Here is a 22,161-nt window from a genome sequence, read left to right as displayed (position 1 = left end):
TTCACACGGGACAAAAGACCTCTATTTTAGTGATTGATGTAGATCCCAACGGTCGGACCCCCAGTCATAACTTGCCGGACCCAGTGCATGACTCCAGGTCAGTGTACATGCTGACAGTTTCTAACATCGGCTCAGTGATGTTTCATGTACAAACATTGTTTCCTGCTACTCTACTGCGGGGGTCCGTCGCACACAGGTTGTCATTGAAGAGTAAGGACAAGTGTGGTAAAGTGTATTATGGTGAAAATATAAAGATCAAGGATTTGTAGGCGCCCCTGGGCAAACTTTGCTTAAAAAAGAAAATAACTTAAAAAAAAAAAAAAGTTACAGGTAAAACAAGAATGTTGTACACCTACAGGAAATTCTACACACCAGTACGACAAATACTAACCCCATACTGTGTCCAAATAATACCACGTATGTCTCCCAAAGAGTGGAACCATATAGTGCTGAATCAATGCCACCATACAGTGCCCAAATGTGACATCATTCAGTGCGCAGGTTATAGAATTAGGCACTTTTCCAAAATATACTGTATACTTTGCCAAAAATAATGAAAGCACGCATTGGCAAAAACAATACCGCCATATACTGCCAGATCATAGAACAAGGCCATTTCCTAATAATACTCCACAAAGTGCGAAGAATATTAAGGCCACGCAGAAAGTGATCTAACGTGGCATCATTCAGTGCCCAAATAACGGAGCTGACCTTCTGCGCAGGACATGAGTGACAATGCCATAGGAGCCGTTCTCAGGGTGTATGTACCAAGTGATCGTAGCCCATGAATAGGATTGTTGGGGAGCCCACCTCACAAGCCCCTTTAGCCCACCCTGAAAAGGTATAATCCAGCATGCATCAGGAAGACAAGCGAGTTTGATGAAGACACAGGTTATATGGATTGACTTGTGCTTTCAGCTCCAGAATGCATAATTCTGCTGCTTCTTGCAAGAAATACAAAATTAATGAATGCTCGTGTGATCTGGACACTAGTCGGTAAGTGATCCGACATGAGTGTCCCTCTCGCTTTCTTCTCGCTGCACAGAAGCTCTCAGTCAGGTTTACAAGGTGCAATAATGGTCATAAAAGTGATTATTTCGGCGCTACGTTCCCATTGCTGCATTTCCCTGGCTGGTGGCCAAACTTCTTGGATAGCCAAAAAGTAGGTAAAAATTTAACCAGTGCGCCACTTCCATCATTCCAAGAATCGTTAGAGGTCAGATCCCCGACTTTATGTATCTGGTAAAATCTCACATTTTTCATTTAATATTATCTTGCTACCTGGAAACCGTCAGCATGCAGGATGGGTGCTAGAAAAACTGACTACTTCAGAGCCCACGGGGCACGTCCATGCTTAGAAAAAAAGAACAAATGGAAGGGGATGTCTGGTTTAGGAAACCGATTTTCAAATACCCTGTTAAGAAATTCTGTTATATAAGGGGGATTGGGGTCCCATAGTCATGACCATCGTCTATTAATCAATGAGACAATTGACTACCAAGACTTCACTTGCTCTAGAGAATCTGGAAAATCCGAGCATTATGTAAAAAGCTCATTCATTTTTTTTTTAAAGTGTGTAATGCTGATTTTATCTTGCGGGGGAACTGCAGGTAAATTTAACACTTGTAAATGAATCTCCCTCCAGATCACAGCTTATCGGAGCTGTAAGAAATGTCATTCAGATGGTTGTACACAATCAGGAGGTCAATAAGTAATGTTGGGTGTATAAGGGCAGTGCCAACCGTAAATATAACCCGACTGCGCCCAGTTTACCCATCAACAACAAACAGATGAGATAATATAAAATGCCGTTGTATAAAAGCAGCACAAGTCACGTAAAGTCATTGATGCCAAGTGATAACCGTCTATCAGATTCTGACAGTGGGTTTATCTCCCGACATTTCATCAGAGGGTTGAGTTTCGGCTTATATCTTGTCAGCAGACGTAAAGGGGTTGTCCACCTTTCGGGACATTTTTTTTCAACTTAAATACTTATAGTTCAGGTTAAAAATCATTTTTTTGCAATTTGGTTTCATTAAAAATGTTGCAATTTTTGCCTTTTATAGCTTCTAGGTTCCATTGCTCACTGCAGAATGAGTTAAATGAGAATCGTCAGTGAGCTTATTCGCTTTATCATCCGTCTATTTCTGAGCTCCTCTCAGCTGATTTATGACCATAAACCGGATCAAAGTGGAAAGTGCAGGAAAACAAAAAGCCTTTAAATGCCAAAGGGTGCAACATTTGTAATTGAATCCAATAGCAAAAATGTTTTACGTGGATAACCCCTTTAATCACAAGCCATAGTCCTGCACAGATGTCATCTACTGGTCTGAACATTTCATAGGCAGGCTTCTGTCAGGGGTAAGGACATTCTGCAGGTGCTGTCTCCAGCAGTGGGTCAGGCTCCTTCTCATATTATGGGGTGTTGTATACTTTGCTATTAGCAGGTAATTAATTGCAGCTCTTCCAGGAATAACAACCTGCTGGTCCAGTTTCCTGGTACTGTACATCCTGAAATCAGAGTATATGATTGCCCTTGTGATTACAGTTCGTGCTGTATTTGACCTTGGGTCAGTGACTAAAGGTACCGTCACATTAAGCGACGCTGCAGCGATAGCGACAGCGATGCTGATCGCTGCAGCGTCGCTGTTTGGTCGCTGGAGAGCTGTCACACAGACCGCTCTCCAGCGACCAACGATGCCGAGGTCCCCGGGTAACCAGGGTAAGCATCGGGTTGCTAAGCGCAGGGCCGCGCTTAGTAACCCGATGTTTACCCTGGTTACCAGCGTAAAAGTTAAAAAAACAAACAGCACATACTCACCAGCGCGTCCCCCAGCCTCTGCTTCCTGACACTGACTGAGCTCCGGCCCTAACAGCACAGCGGTGACGTCACCGCTGTGCTTTCACTTTCAGTTTAGAGCCGGCGCTCAGTCAGTGTCAGGAAGCAGAGGCTGGGGGACGCGCTGGTGAGTATGTGCTGTTTGTTTTTTTAACTTTTACGCTGGTAACCAGGGTAAACATCGGGTTACTAAGCGCGGCCCTGCGCTTAGTAACCCGATGTTTACCCTGGTTACCAGTGTAAAATATCGCTGGTATCCTTGCTTTTGCTGTCAAACACGGCGATACACGGCGACCTAGCGACCAAATAAAGTGCAGACCTTCTAGCAGCGACCAGCAATTTCACAGCGGGATCCAGATCGCTGCTGCGTGTCAAATACAGCGATATCGCTATCCAGGTCGCTGCAACGTCACGGATCGCTGGCGATATCGCCTAGTGTGACGGTACCTTTACAAACCTCTTCTAGTGGGGAGACTCCTGAAAAATACTAATGATCCATATATGTTATCCTGAGTTACATCCTGTATTATACCCCAGAGCTGCACTCACTATTCTGCTGGTGCAGTCACGGTGTGCATACATTACATTACTGATCCTGAGTTACATCCTGTATTATACTCCAGAGCTGCACTCACTATTCTGCTGGTCGAGTCACTGTGTACATACATTACATTACTGATCCTGAGTTACATCCTGTATTATACTCCAGAGCTGCACTCACTATTCTGCTGGTGCAGTCACTGTGTACATACATTACATTACTTATCCTGTACTGATCCTGAGTTACATCTTGTATTATACTCCAGAGCTGCAATCACTATTCTGCTGGTGCAGTCACTGTGTACATACATTACATTACTTATCCTGTACTGATCCTGAGTTACATCCCGCATTATGCCCCAGAGCTGCACTCACTATTCTGCTGGTGCAGTCACTGTGTACATACATTACTTATACTGTACTGATCCTGAGTTACATCATGCATTATACTCCAGAGCTGCACTCACTATTCTGGTGCAGTCACTGTGTACATGCATTACAGTACTGTTCCTGTACTGATCCTGAGTTACATCCTGTATTATATTCCAGAGCTGCACTCACTGTGTACGATCATTACATTACTGATCCTGAGTTACATCCTTTATTATACTCCAGAGCTGCACTCACTATTCTGCTGGTGCAGTCACTGTGTACATACATTACTTTACTGAACCTAAGTTACATCCTGTATTATACTCCAGAGCTGCACTCACTATTTTGCTGGTGCAGTCACTGTTTACATACATTACATTACTGATCCTGAGTTACATCCTGTATTATACCCCAGAGCTGCACTGCTATTCTGCTGGTGCAGTCACTGTTTACATACATTACATTACTGATCCTGAGTTGCATCCTGTATTATACTCCAGAGCTGCACTCTCTATTCTGTTGATACAGTCACTGTGTACATACATTACATTTCGTATTCTGTATGTACACAGTGACTGCACCAGCAGAATAATGAGTGCAGTTCTGGAGTATAATACAGGATGTAACTCAGGATCAGTAATGTAATGTATGTACACAGTGACTGCACCAGCAGAATAGTGAGTGCAGCTCTTGAGTATAATACAGGATGTAACTCAGGATCAGTAATGTAATGTATGTACACAGTAACTGCACCAGCAGAATAGTGAGTGCAGCTCTGGAGTATAATACAGGATGCACCTCAGGATCAGTAATGTAATGTAATGTATGTACACAGTGACTGCACCAGCAAAATAGTGAGTGCAGCTCTGGAGTATAATACAGGATGTAACTCAGGATCAGTAAAGTAATGTATGTACACAGTGACTGCACCAGCAGAATAGTGAGTGCAGCTCTGGAGTATAATACAGGATGTAACTCAGGATCAGTAATGTAATGTATATACACAGTGACTGCACCAGAATAGTGAGTGCAGCTCTGGAGTATAATACAGAATGTAACTCAGGATCAGTAATGTAATGTATGTACACAGTGACTGCACCAGAATAGTGAGTGCAGCTCTGGAGTATAATACAGAATGTAACTCAGGATCAGTAAAGTAATGTATGTACACAGTGACTGCACCAGCAGAATAGTGAGTGCAGCTCTGGAGTATAATACAGGATGTAACTCAGGATCAGTAATGTAATGTATATACACAGTGACTGCACCAGAATAGTGAGTGCAGCTCTGGAGTATAATACAGAATGTAACTCAGGATCAGTAATGTAATGTATGTACACAGTGACTGCACCAGAATAGTGAGTGCAGCTCTGGAGTATAATACAGGATGTAACTCAGGATCAGTAAAGTAATGTATGTACACAGTGACTGCACCAGCAGAATAGTGAGTGCAGCTCTGGAGTATAATACAGGATGTAACTCAGGATCAGTAATGTAATGTATATACACAGTGACTGCACCAGAATAGTGAGTGCAGCTCTGGAGTATAATACAGAATGTAACTCAGGATCAGTAATGTAATGTATGTACACAGTGACTGCATCAGCAGAATAGTGAGTGCAGCTCTGGATTATAATACAGGATGCACCTCAGGATCAGTAATGTAATGTATGTACACGGCGACTGCATCAGCAGAATAGTGAGTGCAGCTCTGGAGTATAATACAGGATGCAACTCAGGATCAGTAATGTATGTACACAGTGACTGCACCAGCAGAATAGTGAGTGCAGCTCTGGAGTATAATACAGGATGCACCTCAGGATCAGTAATGTAATGTATGTACACGGCGACTGCATCAGCAGAATAGTGAGTGCAGCTCTGGAGTATAATACAGGATGCAACTCAGGATCAGTAATGTAATGTATGTACACAATGACTGCACCAGCAGAATAGTGAGTGCAGCTCTGGAGTATAATACAGGATGTAACTCAGGATCAGTAATGTACAGTATGTACACAGTGACTGCACCAGCAGAATAGTGAGTGCAGCTCTGGGGTATAATACGGGATGCACCTCAGGATCAGTAATGTAATGTATGTACACAGTGACTGCACCAGCAGAATAGTGAGTGCAGCTCTGGAGTATAATACAGGATCAGTACAGGATAAGTAGTGTAATGTATGTACACAGTGACTACACCAGCAAAATAGTGAGTGCAGCTCTGGGGTATAATACAGGATGTAACGTAGGATCAGTACAGGATCAGTAATGTAATGTATGTACACAGTGACTGCACCAGCAGAATAGTGAGTGCAGCTCTGGAGTATAATACAGGATGTAACTCAGGATCAGTAATGTAATGTATGTACACAGTGACTGCACCAGCAGAATAGTGAGTGCAGCTCTGGGGTATAATACAGGATGTAACTCAGGATCAGTAATGTAATGTATGTACACAGTGACTGCACCAGCAGAATAGTGAGTGCAGCTCTGGAGTATAATACAGGATGTAACTCAGGATCAGTAATGTAATGTATGTACACAGTGACTGCACCAGCAGAATAGTGAGTGCAGCTCTGGGGTATAATACAGGATGTAACTTAGGATCAGTAATGTAATGTATGTACACAGTGACTGCACCAGCAGAATAGTGAGTGCAGCTCTGGGGTATAATACAGGATGTAACTCAGGATCAGTAATGTAATGTATGTACACAGTGACTGCACCAGCAGAATAGTGAGTGCAGCTCTGGGGTATATACAGGATGTAACTCAGGATCAGTAATGTAATGTATGTACACAGTGACTGCACCAGCAGAATAGTGAGTGCAGCGCTTTGGTATAATACAGGATGTAACTCAAGTACAATGTAAATAATGAAATGTATCTACAAGTTAACTTTTATTTTTATCAAGAGTCCCACAAAGGTATCCAGCACACCTCAAAATCATGACATAAGACCAAAAATTTCCCCAGAACATATGAAGGGAAAAAGAGGCATAGGCTATAAATTTAAAAACCAATTTTAATGAACATAATTAAAAAATACAAAATATTTAGAAAAAAGCAGGGTAAAGTTCATTAAAATGGCTGGGAACAATAACCACACCAGAAAATACAAAAATAAACAATTTGCTACAAGAGCAAGCCAGTACTAGAAGAGGTATATAACATACAATCAAATGGACAGGAACCAACAGTTCCTATAGTACCAAGTGTAATTAGCCTCAGTAGTAACCCATGACTTGCCCAATCTAAAGTGCTCTAATGCTACATCTGATAGATTTCTCTATATACTACAATGCAGTGTGTAAGCATATGGCACGCCATTGTAGACAAACAATAATGAACTTACAAATAACTGTCCTGGTGGGAGATGTTCCACAGCGACCCCGACAGCGCCGTTTCGCCTGACTGGCTTCCTCAGATAGGGGGCATGTGTATTCTGCACCAGCAGAATAGTGAGTGCAGCGCTTTGGTATAATACAGGATGTAACTCAAGTACAATGTAAATAATGAAATGTATCTACAAGTTAACTTTTATGTAAATTATATTTGCATTTTGTATATTAATTGCAAAATGGTAATCATTAGTGAATATAGACTAATGCATAAGGAGCAGGGAATCTTTGAGCCCTCCAATAAAACACCAATACCTTTAACATAATGTTCTCTAATATGACAGATATTCCCTATATCGGTCCTTGCACTCTGGTTCTGGCCCGCTCACTGCATCACAGCAACTACTGGGCCATTTTTAGCCAGTTTTGTTTATAAGGACTTTATACAAAATCTGCAGATACTTTTATTTTTAGGATTTTTATTTGGCTCCTTCAGACGAGCGCATTTTCAGCCCGTGTGCCGTCCATGTGAGCCAGTGGACCGGACTGTTACCAATGTGCCAATTTGCAGCGGGCACTATTGCGGCACACTTTAATAGCGCACGCAATAGAAGGAAGCGCTTGCACTTGCCAGGCATGATTTTTTGATATGACGTCTGAACCCGGGCTAAGGTTTGTTTTATTAACCTTTTACAACATAGAAGTAATTAGTTGCCAAATTAAGTCAATGAGCACTATAAATAAATGATAATTTAAAGGGATATTTTTCAAGGAGTTTTTCTTTTTCAAGAGTTTTTAAAACTTTTTTTTCCTGAAACCTTTTGATCAGCCAGTGTCTAGTTTGGATCCACTTCAAATATGTGACATTCACTTTCTTTTCTTTTTCCACTGGGCGTTTTTTTAAAAAGTAGAGCGGAAAAAATGCTCAAATATGAGAAGCAAAAGTGGTTTTACAATAGAAATTTATAGGAATATATTTTTAAGTATTTGTTTTTTAATCAGACCCTCTTGTCAAAAAAACTGTGTGCACATAGCCTTAGAAGCAATCATTAATAAATGAGATTAGCACATTTTTTGCATCCATTAATTAGTTGATACTTTTTATGTTATTCTTCAAGTTTCTGCCAAAACTTTACATTTCCTTAACTTTTTCTTACCTCTCCTTCTCGCTCCGGGAACAAAACCACCGTATCGCCATCGAGTTGCCAGCCGCGGAGCAGTAAAGATGTCTTCAGAAAGGGAGCGCATAACGGTGCTGGGTCTCGGACCGCCTGCCGCTTGTCAGCCCCTCTAGGTGAGAGCAATGCTTATAGGAATCAATAAGAGTCTTTATGTTTTCCTTGAAATCCAAGAACAGCAGCCCCTTCAGCTTCTCACGGAGAGTCCTGATCGGTTCGGCTATTTTGGCATGGGCACAGTAGCACTGTGTTAGACCCGCGCTGCCCCCTCTATATGGACAGGGTCATTTCTTTGTGTTCCCCCCAGGTTACACAGGAGCGCACTGCAGCTTATCAGTCCGGGGCTATGATCATGAAAGAGAATACCTCCTTGCTTCTCTGCCTAAACCTGTCTGGCAGCTCTCAGGCTGTGTCTTTCCAAGTTAACAGGTTGATCCTTCTCCCTTTTGTCTTTGCTAAAAAATTAACCCCTTGCACAACATCGTTTTTAGCGAGCCCTGGATGGCTGATAGCTAATACTACGTCGTCGGCAGAGCTTCTGGTTCATCATGGTCCTATAGTGCCTGAACAGGGTTGGGCTGATATTGAGATGTGAAAACTACTTAGATAAATAGACATTTTTAGTTTTGCAGTAAATGAATAAGATGTAGACAGATAATAGGATTGACCCAACTAATTTTGGGTCAGTCACCAGTGCTCCAGTTCCTTCAGTCCAGTGGTCGACTTCGACTGGTGGCACTGGATGATTGGTGATCGGTGATAACTTGCAGATCACTGGGTGTCCCACCGATCCAGAGATCTCGATCCTGAAGCACCATGTTTGACTGGAGCGATGAACGCGCCCTTAATTGTCTATAGGACTCCTGGAGATAGCTGAGTGCTGTACTTTGCTACTGCATTTCCAGTTGCCCCGTAGACAATGAATGGAGTGGGAGTGCGCACAGTCATCGCTTCCTTCAAATGGGGTATTTCAGAGCCCCGTTCTCAAGATCAGTGAAAGTCCCACCTATCAGCAAGGACAAGTTATAATTTGCCATGTTGGGACAAGAGAGTTAGTCACCCCCAAAACTCGATATCGAGGACTTATCACTTATAAAAATCATACAGTACCTATAGTACAGATTTCACTAATTTCACTTTATTACATCCCTAACCTCACCACAATCTTCATCCCACCCCTAACACCCCTCTTCAACCTCTCGCTCACAACTGGTGTCTTCCCCTCTAACATGCCAATTTCACACCTATCCTCAAAAAGCCCTCCCTCAATCCATCCTCTGTGTCCAGCTATCGCCCGATATCTCTTCTCCCTTATGCCTCAAAACTACTGGAACAGCATGTCCATCTTGAACTGTCCTCCCACCTCTCCTCCCTCTTTGAGTGGTTACAATCTGGCTTCCGACCCCATCACTCTACTGAAACTGTCCTAACTAAAGTCACCAATGACCTACTAACTGCCAAGAGCAAGCGACACTACTCTGTTCTCCTTCTCCTAGATCTGTCTTCTGCCTTTGACACTGTGGACCACTCCCTCTTGCTACAGATTCTCATCTCTCGGCATCACAGACCTGGGCCTAGCCTGGATCTCGTCATATCTAACAGACCGAACATTGTTTCTCCCTCCCCCACACCACCTCCTCACCTCGCCCCTTGTCCATCGGTGTCCCTCAAGGCTCAGTTCTAGGACCCCCTACTCTACTCCATCTACACCTTCGGCCTGGGACAGCTTATAGAATCCCATGATGTGCAGTACCATCTCTACACCGATGACACGCAGATCTACCAATCCGGACCTGACCTCAACTCCTTACTCACCAAAATCCCACACTGTCTGTCTGCTATCTCGGCCTTCTTTTCTGCTCGCTTTCTAAAACTGAACATGGACAAAACAGAAATCATCATCTTTCCCCCATCTCACTCTACCCCTCCACCAGACCTATCCATCAAGGTCAACGGCTGCTCACTTTCCCCAGTCCTGCATGCTCAGTGCCTTGGGGTGATCCTCGACTCTGCCCTCTCTTTCAAGCCACATATCGAAGCCTGCCATTTCAAACTCAAAAATATTTCCCGGATCCACGCATTTCTCGACAACGAAACCACAAAAATACTAGTGCACGCCTTTATCATCTCCTGCCTTGACTACTGCAACCTCTTACTCTCTGGCCTCCCCTCTAGCACCTCTCCAATCCATCCTACACTCTACTGCCCGACTAATCCACCTGTCTCCCCACTATTCCCCAGCCTCTCCCCTATGCCAAGCCCTTCACTGGCTTCCCATTACCCAGAGACTCCAGTACAAAACCCTTACTATGACATACAAAGCCATCCACAACCTGTCTCCTCCATACATCTGTGACATGGTCTTCCGGTACTTACCTACATGCAACCTTCGATCCTCACAAGATCTCCTCTACTCCCCTCTTATCTCTTCTTCCCACAACCGCATCCAAGACTTCTCCCGTGCTTCCCCCATACTCTGGAACTCTCTCGCAACACATCAGACTCTCGCCTACCATAGAAACCTTCAAAAAGAACCTGAAGGCTCACCTCATCCGACAAGCCTACAGTGATCCTCAACCTACTGAACTGCCGCACAACCAGCTCTACCCTCCCCTAGTGTATCCTCACCCTTCCCCTGCAGACTGTGAGCCCTCGCGGGCAGGGTCCTCCCTCCTTCTGTACCTTTTAGTGCCTTGTTTTTTGCTCATGTTTATTGTATTTTTGTATTTGTCTATATTTGCTCCCTTTTCACATGTAAAGCGCCATGGAATAAACGGCGCTATGAAAATGTATAATATGTAAATAAGGGGTCCTCAGGGCACCCTTGGTGTGGCCAAGGGTTGTGTTCCATTTTGCTCCCTCATTTACAATGCTGCGCAACTCCCTTTTGTTGATTGACGGCACCCGCTTCAGATCTTGCACGCACTGACACTGCAGGAGCAGAGAGCACGTACAGTGTCAGTGCAGGCGTTATCTGATCCACCTTTCCTATTTACACACGTGATCACAGAGTAGCGGACATCCTTTGCTGACAGGAGAGGGAGATGACACTGACTCTGCCAGGGCAGAGAACACTGTGTCCGGGGGATTGTAATTGATGGGGTGAACCAGTGCACTGAGCTCTTGGCCACATTAAGGGTGCACCGAGGACCCTTATTTCCATGTATCATAAAATTTGTTGCTTTAGTGTGAAACAAAATTAATGAACTCTGTACTATGAGTATTTAATAGAGGGATAAGTGTAAGTGGTTTACTTTGAGTTTTGGGGGTTACAGATTCTCTTTAGTTTGCAAGGTGAGAAGTTCCCATACATGTAGGTGAGTATACAGGGGCGACATCGCGCTCCATAACTCCCAGCACCACAGCTACAATCATCTCTTCCATGACTTACACAAAGCCACGGGCTGAGGAACAATTATTCTTACTCCACATAGTCCGCCTGACGTCTAATGACGTTCGCACCGCTGTCATACATGTGGATTTTTGCGAGTCCGTAGCACGGGCTCCTGAAAATTGATGTTATCTTCATCCAAGTCATCATCATGAATAAAGGCTCTATTATTCGGCATGCAGCGTAGATCTTGCAGTGCCAGTTTTTTTTTTCTTTAGAGAATGGCTTAAACAATCAAGGTTATTGATGAAAATAAGTTTGTGAACCCTTCGGTTTGGCAGTTACTGTTGTTGGCAATATCCTGATCCGTTCCAGTAGCCGAGGTCCAAATATCAGGTGGTCACATGGACCTTTCTGGTATGGAATTCAATTATTGCAATCCATCCAGATCATTGTCTTCTGCCGCAGTTTGGGAGGACGTGATAGTCAGAGAGGCCCGGCACCTGCGCATTGCAGTACATTGCTCTGCCCTCAACAGGGCAGACAAAATACGCCTGCGCCGGAGCCGCAGCGTGAAGACAAGAAGAGGACGTCATCCTATGAAGATGGGAGGCCCCAGACCGGACCGCGACACCCATCGGATCGGACCGCCCGCCCAGGTGAGTATAATCTAACCTCTTTTTCTCATCTTCCAGGTAACATCGGGGATTTATCTGCAGCATTACAGAATGCTGTAGATAAGCCCCTGATGCTGGTGGGCTTAGCTTATCTTCGATTTTGGAGGTGACAGGTTCCCGTTAAATGGAGAGGAGATGCTAGTTGAAAGTCCAACGATCCGTTTCTTCTCTTCCTTGACATCATTTGTTGGGGGAGTATTAGGATGGCCCCATACTCATTAGCCGGTCCCACCAAAATCGGCAAGTTCAGATGACTTTCATAGCTCAAGTGAATACATAGGATTGGGCATGTTAAAATTCAACACGCCCAATCCTTCCTTTTCCTGATATGATGTTGGAGAGGAGTTAGCACATTTATAAAACAGTAATCTGATTCAATTTTGATGTTTGGCAGACTTTTCTCGTGTGTATTGTTGCATTTAGGATAGGCTATTAATGTGTGACTGATTGGGTCAAGCCTCCTGGATAAGTGTATAGGTTAGGCTGCAATATTATGGGATACAAGCAAATTGAATTAGCAAAGCCGATTAAATGCAATTTCTCATTACGAACTTGGTATATTGTTTCTGTAGTGTTCTGTCCTTAGTGCACGTTCTCCGGCCTCCCACCACATTCCTGCTGAATTCTGACTTTCGCCCATGACTGGTGGCACAAAGGAGAGTCAGCGACCGGATCAGGGATTTGTTTGTGTTTTTTCTGCTGCCCAATATATGTAGCATCTTATTAATAATTACAGCTCTGATGAACATGCGTCTCCTTGATAGAAGGGTAATTTTCGTCAGTATTGCAGTTGTTACATGTCCTAAAAATCAATGAGCAATGGAAAGCTGGCATATGGTGAATTATGAGGAAAAGCAAGCAGGACCCTCTTCTGCATGTAAGGGGTTACCTGAAATTTGTCTTCTCCGACTTATTCTGATTGTGTCACTAGAGCATCAGTCAGATTCCATATCCCAACGGTTAGATATCTACAACACCAGCAGTTAGGCATCCAGGAAGAACACAAACTGCATACATTACATGGATATATTAGAACTGATGAGGCTGGTGTACTTAGCAAACTTCTAAATAAACTATCTAAAAAAATATATATGTTAATCTCGATCTAATCTCCCCTATCCTGATTGAGAGCTCCTCACTGACTCTCCTCTTTGCTGAAATCTCACACTGCTCAGTCCAAGCTGCAGCTGCCAATTAGGTAGGGAGAGCATAGACTAAACAGCTGTCCGTTTGGGAAGGCGGAGAGTGAATACATTCAATATACTAGAACTCAAGCTATATTTGGACTCATAAAATACTAATTTTAATATCATGATTATTACTCATTCTTAGATGGATTTTCAAAATAAGTACATCAGCCTCATGAGGTCTAAGATCCATTTACTCACTTATACAGTTATTATTGGGAAATCTGGTGATAGATTCACTTTAAGTCCTGTTGAACCAACCCACCAGGCTTCCTTTTACCCTTGGCTGCCCTAGCCCTAAGTCTTAGTGATCTTTCTCCTCCCAATCCTAATTAATACTGCAGTTGGGCACATACCCTAGGTGACTTCCCTTGCAATTTACCCCCTATCCATTCCCATTCTTAAAATGCACTGCGTTGAAACAAAAATTGCTTATCTGTCCATCTTCCTCCTTCCGTCCAGAACACATCTTTACTACACCCAAAAAATTAAGCTGAGCACTCGTGTATGGGGTGTCAGAGAAGATAGCGGTCAGCCAAAAGTTACCGAAGGTGTATGGGAGATTTTAGAGACTCCGATCTATTCTACAAGACGCACCAGTTACGGCAATAGAGCAGCACCTCTCACTTCCCCATCTAGCATGGAGAGGCGCTGCAGATGATGCCACCTATGACGCCCTATGGGTATTGTTCACGTCCTATTCTATATCGGGATGGGTGCGTGATACTGGCAGTGTTGTCGAATCATCAGCGACTCTCTACGACAGGTGCAGAAGTGACAGGCGCTGCACAACGCCTTTACAAGAACAAATTTAGCTGTAGGTTATGATCCTAAGATTAGTGGGACCGAGGGGGCATAAGCAGGGGTGTATATACCATAAACGCAGATCAAGCAGGCTCTTAGAAAGGGGAGACTTTGGTCCCATCCTTTTTTTTTTTTTCACTGTATCAAGGGCCCGAACAAAATTCCTTCTCCAAAGTATCTGCATTAGTTAAGTTGGGGAATTGGCCTAACTGTTAAGGAAATAGAGTCAAGGGGGCACAAAACCTTCTGAATCCCAAAACCACAATGGAGGAAGAATCCAGAGCTTTGCTGTGGTGCTTCCTTACTTCTCCAAACGCTGCCGGGTATGGGCCACGACTGCAAGACTGGTTTCCAAAATCCGTGTCCTATGATCAGAACTGAACACCCGCATAGGCTGTCGAGTTTGGGTTAGGAGACCGGAGTCCCGTCCATACATACTCCTACCATAAAACACGGAGGAATTAAACGGTCTTTAGGGATACGTGCATTTTTTTTTTAAAGCCAAAGTGGATTCAGAAGGAAAAGAAAACATCAATGTATGACTAATAGGGGGCACTTGGATTAGATTCTGTCGGAGCACACGAATACTGACTGAGCTCCAACCTCAGACACAAGTAGCACAAGACACCACAACAAAAGGAGCTTACAGGAAGCCGCGAGAACGATGCATAATAGTAGTATGGCCAATATAATGCTCTACTGACCATACAATAATAAAGGGCAGAAGGCATCTCTATAAGAAGAATCCACTATAACCGGGTTTGAGAAGTGCATACTCCTACAGCTCAATCCCAGCAAGAGAAAGAATCAAGAACTGTGTCATTATACAAACTGATGATCTCTGTGTTAACTACACACCGAACCCACCACAAAACGGAAGAGGATCCTCTCCAAGGAAAACAGCTCCGCTGGAAGGTTTGTGTCCTAAAGTCTTACATCAGCCCAGGGATGAATAGAGAAAAGAGCAGGAAATATTCCATCATACCCATCAGTAAGCGCAGAAGAGCTGCTCTGTCCAACGTGTCACTTTGTCGTCACCACCGCTTGTGTAGGCTCCGCCATCTAAGGGCACAAGTCTCATTTTTGGACACCTGTAGGACGTTACTCACTGTGTCGCCACATAGGACCTTCATAGAACACGGTAGATGGAATCCTAAACGGGACGGGCTCATCAACTTTAAGTATACTTTTTCTAAACATGTATTCAAGGGTTATTTCCAACAATATATCCAAAGGATAGGAAATAACTTGTGGATCCAAGGAAGGGGCTATAAAATGCCCTGTAATGTGCCACCACTCTATTTTCCTTGACGATCTATAGCAGTGCCAATGAGAATGAATAGAGCACCTGTGTGTCTACCGTTCGATTCCCACATATCTTTTCATAGCCCCATTCTTGGAGCTTCCAGTGGTTGAACTGATCTGTATCCAAGGATTGGTGATCATTTTTTAATATCGCGAATGATCCTTTAATGACAAAGATAGGCCACTTAGTAAAAAACTAAAATTCTGTTTAGAAGTTTTGCACAGTTCACAGCTATGAAGACGTTTGTGTTAAAATTCCCTTCTGGAAACCCCAACACCAGTGTTCAGAATTCGGCCAAAGATTGATAGACGTCCACTACGATCCAACAGTGGTTGGGGAGGAACGTCTTGATCTGTGGCCAAATTATGGAGTAAAAGAGGTGCAGAACTTTCACAGTTCTCACTAAGTTGACCATTCTAATGGTCTCCACAAGGAGAGAAGTTACCCCTTAGACCTAAGTTGACCATTTTAATTTTTATGATACATTTGGAGATTGTATTCCTAAAGTGTCCAAACCTTTAAAAAAAGAATGAAGAGGACACCACAGCGGCAGGCAGATACTAGGGACCACCGGTTACCTGGAAAGATTTTCATTCCACACAGGAGTACTACTACCTTAAATAAACCTCATATTTTTTTTCTTCTTGATTGGTGGAAGTATACAGAAGGTTAATAAGTCCAGGATACAGACTGTATATCCTGCGCCACTCAGGAAAGGATTATATCCTTGATGAGCATGAATTCCGTGGGGAATTTAGTGCACCTTTTATTTAATATATCCTTAATTCCTTGTGTTCCTCTAAGGTTTCAGAGCTGTGTGGCCATATCACCAACAGAATCGGGCAAACTAATAACAGGAGCAGTGGAGTACCTCGAATAGCGGCAGACCATGCGGCTGCTATGGAGCCGTGAATTTAGGGGGGGGGGGGTGTGAAATCACCTGCATCGCAGTTGATTTCAATAGCAGCCATTCAGCGCAGCAGACACCATCACATTATTAGATCGTGCCTGCTGTGCGGAGCATCATTCTATATAGCGGAGGAGCACATCGGGGGGTCGGTGTGTGGCAGCATACTGTGTTTAGGAGGCTGAGTGGGTCACAATACTGAGTAGGAGGGCTGTTGGGTCCATGGTAGTGTGTGTGTGTGTGTGTGTGTGTGTGTGTGTGTGTGTGTGTGTGTGTGTGTGTGTGTGTGTGTGTAACTGTGGGTGCAATGATACTATGTGTGCGAGACTGTGTGGTCTATGATACGGTGTCTGAGATTGTAGGGACGACGATACTTTATGAGGGCATCATACAGTGTGTGGAGGACTTTGAAGCCATCATGTGTTGGGGTGTCAGACAGTGGGGATTTCATACTGTGTATTGGGCACTTTAGGGGCATCATTTGTTTTGAGAGTTACAGGGAACATCATACTGTGTTGGAACCACTGTGACAGCATCATGTGTTAACCGGTGTATGGGAAAGGACATTTTTGGGGCTATCACAGGAATATCGTCAGGGGTGAGAAAACTAAGGGGCTTCTGTAGTGGCATGATTACTGTGCTCATGCCATACTACATGTCCCTCCGCCAGTCTTTAAAAAAAAACAGTTGTGAGGTATGCCCTTCTGTGACTGTGCCTATGAGCTGTGTGGCGCCTACTCTGCCAAATATCTTTTGGGAAGCGTGGATAGAGGGGGCCCAATAAGAATGTTTGCTATGGAGTCCCATGATTTATATGTAAACCCCTATATGAAGGATACTTCTACTATCACATGATGATACCCAAAATATTTGAGGTAATAGGACATTATTATCACAGTTCAGATTGTGATTGAAGATTTAAAGCGGATATAAGATTAAAATATCTGTGGATTGGTCCATCAGTTGGACACCCACTGATTAGTAAATGAACTGCTGTCCTGCTGCTGGGGGATAACGATTTTGGGAAAGGGTGCTCCATTTTTAAGCTTTAATAGTTCAAATATGAACTCTTGTTAAAAATATCAAAATTATTCTTACTTACACCTTGCCACTTCAGCACAGGATCTTTGATGTCCCCCCCAACGGTCTGACCCGGCTGCAGCGGTGATGTCAAGACCCCTGACATCTGCAGTCGGTGATGAAAGGTGTCGTGCAGTCTACTGACTGGTAGCAACATGAAGATTTTGGCATTTTGCATGTGCCTATGTTATTAGCATTGTTTATGTGTCAGGAAGATCCGCTGCCATATTGGCTGCGCATTTTGGCAACTACCGGCTTTCATTCATAGACCGTATCTTTCTCAGAATCTGACAGCCAATATGGCAAAAAAGTCTGTGTGATACTGCCAAACATTAATACCAGTCCCAAAAGAGAATAACGCCAAAGAAATGAGTGTATAGATCTCCATTGTGTACGTAGATGGACGTGGTCCACCAGCATTGGGAGGCAGCCACTGTAAGACGACGGAGAATGCAGTATGGCGAGTGTGATGAATACTTTCTATGTAGGCAGAGCGTTCAGCACATGCCCCATCATTGTCACTCGGATGGCACGGAGACAATCGTACTGACAAACTTACACACTTCACAGAGCCTCATTGTGTGAGCGGTGACCGACCAAACAAACATTTACTGTGCGAGACTTGGCCACACACAAGGAGCTCTGTCTCACCAGAGAACGTAACGGGAGGGGGGAGAAAAAGGCACGAAAATGGTAAACAAACCTTTTATGAATGAGTAGGAGGAAGACTTGGGGGGGGCAACATACTGATACAGGCTGACAACGGGCAAGAAGAATGAAGAAACAAGCAGCGTGCAAATATACAACCACAAGTCCCAGCATGTCATACCAGACTGCCCACCATAGGGAGCAATGCCATATCCTATAGCATCTAGTATGTTAATATGTGAGAGCAGTGCACTCGTAGATGTCCCTGGGTTTGATCATAAATATATAGGTGCGAGACTGTAACATACATGCGTCACCATATTTAGGAATACAAGCTCAATATATTAAAAAGGTGAAAAATACCATTTACTTCTTCTGAAAAAATTATTTACTACATGGCTGTTAATATGGAAAAGGGTATTTATGAAAAGAGACAGCTGATTCCAATAGGGTGCTGTTTTAATGTGTATGCAATGTATGTTATTGTCCTATTGCTGTTCATACATGCCTGCTAGAGAGAATGCAAGTTCCGCTCTGAAGACGGCCGGACCACTACATCAGTACACCCCTGCAGTCCTCTGAGGATGTGTCTGCTACCAGTATCAGAAACGCCACGCCTCCAGAAGAAGAAGTTATCGAAACGCGCGTTGGGGTTGTATGAAGGTCTTGTGTGGTCCCATTTAGGTAATTATATATTGAATAAATTTGCACGCGTTTAGGCATCTTGCTTGGATTTCTCTATAGGACATTTTTTTTATTGATTAATACCTATGATTGGATCAGTGGTGATAACAGCAATATTGCTTACAGCATAATAACTGTTTGTAATACAATATATGTCACTTGACATTTTTTTGATGCCATTGAGTTAACTTTATCCTGAATAAGCACGTGATTATGCCTATATAATTGTAGTTTTTGCGTGCATTTAAGCATGATGGTTGGGTTCTTTGGTAGGATATTTTTTTCCTGGACATTACCCATGATTGATAGTGGTCATAGGAGAAATATTACCTATGACCTAGTTGCTGTTTGTTATACTTGTATGTCATTTGACACTTTTTGGTACCAAATCTGATCTGTTTTAGATAAGAGGCACCATTATTTTTGTAATAATAATTAATATTGGATTTGAGAAATAGATAAAATATATATTTTTTTTAAACGATACATTCTGTTGCCTGTCCATTACGGTGGGAGGTTTGGGTTACAGTATCAGAAAGTGCACTAATTGGACCTGGGACACAATCGTTAGCTATCCCGATACGCTGCTATCCTGGACTATCAATCATAAGCAGCACCTGCCAGCCCAACAAGTATTAGGTCAGGAGGCTCTGGAGTGTTCCTCCTGAAGAAGAAAAAAAAACCTGTCTAATAAATCGATCTTACACCTTGACGAGGCTAGTGAACAAACTGATAATCCTTGCCAGAGCAGCTGTAAAATCCGAAAATAAAAATGAGCATTATAACGGACTCCTAAAATACACATTATGCATTAGGTTAAGACAAAAAAAAAAAAACAACAAACAAACGAAACTCACAACTTAAAATAAAAAAATTATACCGCAATTTTTAAACAGATTTTAATAGTAAATATAACAGCCTCATCAGGTCTAAGATATATTTAATGTGTACAGTTTGTATTGTGAAATCTGGGGATTATTTTGCTTTTTTTTTTTTTTTTTTTTTTAAGATACCACAAACAGGTTAAAAAAAAAAATAATAAAAGAAGCAATACTCACCTCACTGGCATTGAGAAAGAAGATCTAATATGTGATGTATTACACATAAAAAGTTGGCAAACTACCGTAAGTTTAATTGAGCACCAGCAAGTTTGCAAGAGTACCTTTCACACAGAGTAAAAAAAAAAAACCAACAATCTGACGCAAATTTGAACTGTTACCTGCGATGGAAATTTAGGTACATTTTGTGGATTTGCGCTTTAAAGAAACCATGCGGAAAAGAAACACAGCTGAACGAACGTTTTTTCAAATGAATTTTAGTGCAGAAAAAGAACATATCCTATGGCAAAAAAATGCAATGTGCAACAAGTGACCCACAAACGAGCCCCAGGAGAAGGAGTTAAATAAAATTAGTGATGGCTGAAGATTTTTAGTTATGGCTTTTAGTGTACAGATGACATTGATGACGACCGTTTTCATTATTGAAAAAGCAAAGGGACTCATTAACACACCGCAATTAAGGGGTCTGAAACACTGAATTATGTGGTCCCCGACATGCATACGAAGCACCATCCCAGCAACCCAGAAGACCACCGATACCCAAAAATGTAGATAATTAAAGGGGAGTTCCACTTCCAAACTTACAGCAAAGAACAAGTTGGGGAACTTTGTATTACTGTGCTTTTTCATTCAGAATTCTGCCAGCTTCCAGTATGGGATCTCAGAAGTCAGAGGAGCTGTAAATCACATGTCCGACAACAGGGTGAACAGTGTAGTCTGTTTCCAATGGAAACCAGCAGAATTTTGAAGTCAGCAGAAAAAAATAAAATACATTTTAGGCAAAGTCACCAAACTTTTCATATGGAGACAAACTTTCAAATTTGTAAGATTATTGGGTACGAGGCAGAGGCATGCTCCATGATAGAAAGGCCCTGTAAGAATATCCAGAGTTTAGATAGGGCTAAAGTCATGACACAGGCACACGGTATGGAGGAAAAGGTCTTGGTCTCTGATATAAAATGAGGAGGTTCGGCTCAAGTTTTGACTTTTTGGATCTGGCAGAGAGGTGGGACGTTTCTTCTCTGTGCTTCGGATCCTGCTCATTTTCTTGTGCGTGAAGACACCGGCAGCTTATGGTAGGTTCAGGTTATGGTAAAGCTCACGACGAACGGCTGTCCACCGAGTAAAACCGATACATCAAGCCCAGAAGCAACACGGCCACGGCGGGGATCAGCCAATTGCTCCATGAACTGTGTGGAGAACAGAAGACACGCATATTCGAAGCACCTTAAGGAGGTAAATCCCATATTATCGGAGAGCGATTGCAAACGTAAACAATTTTTTAATTTCTTGCCTGTTAAAATTTTAAGCTGTTCTTCACATATGAACACTTGTTTACATCTCGTTTCCATGGAAACAGACCACCGCTGCTAGAGAAAGCAGAACATGTGCAGAGCTTACAAGCACCACAGAAAAGAGCATGTAAGTGCTGCACTGAAGCTAACAGCATCACTGTGGTGTACTGATACCTCCTAGTCCCGGCCAGCTTCAATGCACAGCTTACAAACTAGACAGCAGTGGTGGTCGGCCTCCTAAGCAAAAAACTGTCAACAAAAGAGAAGTGTTAATATCTCAGGAGCAGCTGTAAAGTTTAATAAGCAGTAAATTGCAAAAGTGAGCTATATCTATCTATCTCTCTCATATAAATTTTATTCAAAATTCCAACAAGACAATATTTAGTCATAAAAACAGATAAATATAGAGAAAATCGGGGTAAAGCGACAGCATGGTGCCACGTCCGCAGACCAGTTGGTGAAAATGTAATCATGAAGTAAATAAATAATACAGATATGCTTGTATCAAAGTACAGACAGCAGAAATACTAAATACACTGGCAAAAAAAAAGATACACATATGTTTGTATAATCCAAATAAACACGGCCAGGTGCCGAATGTGCTAACAGCATATGGTACTTCATAAATTCATATACAAACCCAGAATGTAAACAATAATAACTGCATAATACTGCATGATGCAGGGAAACATTAGGGTTGAGATAATAATATACAAGAAATAGTACTAAAGTGCAGCGTATACAGGCCAATGCCATTCAGACTGTGCTGGAAGGAACAAGAAGTCTGTAAATGGCATGCAGTGGGTCTGCTCTCCCACGTCCCGCATCCAGGTTGGTTCATGACAAGCATTTCTTCTTTTTTCATATCACCCACTGCATGCCATTTACAGACTTCTTGTTCCTTCCAGCACAGTC

At 42.8% G+C, this 22,161-nt stretch overlaps 2 protein-coding genes and 1 long non-coding RNA gene across 5 annotated transcripts in view; 1 reads left to right on the top strand and 2 right to left on the bottom strand.

Annotated features, from left to right (window-relative positions):
* Positions 1-8,614, bottom strand: part of NFAT5 (nuclear factor of activated T cells 5) — a 111,979-nt gene extending 103,365 nt beyond the window's left edge. The window contains exon 1 of one of the 3 annotated variants that reach the window (XM_077288501.1): positions 8,249-8,614. In XM_077288501.1, coding sequence (XP_077144616.1) covers positions 8,249-8,339 — 91 coding nt within the window. In that variant the 5' untranslated portion in view covers positions 8,340-8,614. The remainder of the gene's footprint in view (positions 1-8,248) is intronic. The other 2 variants (XM_077288497.1, XM_077288498.1) reach the window with 2 other exon arrangements.
* Positions 8,303-19,897, top strand: LOC143807210 (uncharacterized). The gene is made up of 2 exons (XR_013221672.1): positions 8,303-8,385; positions 18,725-19,897. It is a non-coding gene; the product is annotated as an uncharacterized LOC143807210 (long non-coding RNA).
* Positions 19,779-22,161, bottom strand: part of CYB5B (cytochrome b5 type B) — a 57,247-nt gene continuing 54,864 nt past the window's right edge. The window contains exon 5 of the mRNA XM_077288522.1: positions 19,779-21,141. Coding sequence (XP_077144637.1) covers positions 21,051-21,141 — 91 coding nt within the window. The 3' untranslated portion in view covers positions 19,779-21,050. The remainder of the gene's footprint in view (positions 21,142-22,161) is intronic.

This window comes from Ranitomeya variabilis, chromosome 2, assembly GCF_051348905.1.
Source record: "Ranitomeya variabilis isolate aRanVar5 chromosome 2, aRanVar5.hap1, whole genome shotgun sequence".
NCBI classification, from domain to species: Eukaryota; Metazoa; Chordata; class Amphibia; order Anura; family Dendrobatidae; genus Ranitomeya; species Ranitomeya variabilis.
This window is presented reverse-complemented; position numbering and strand designations above follow the sequence as displayed.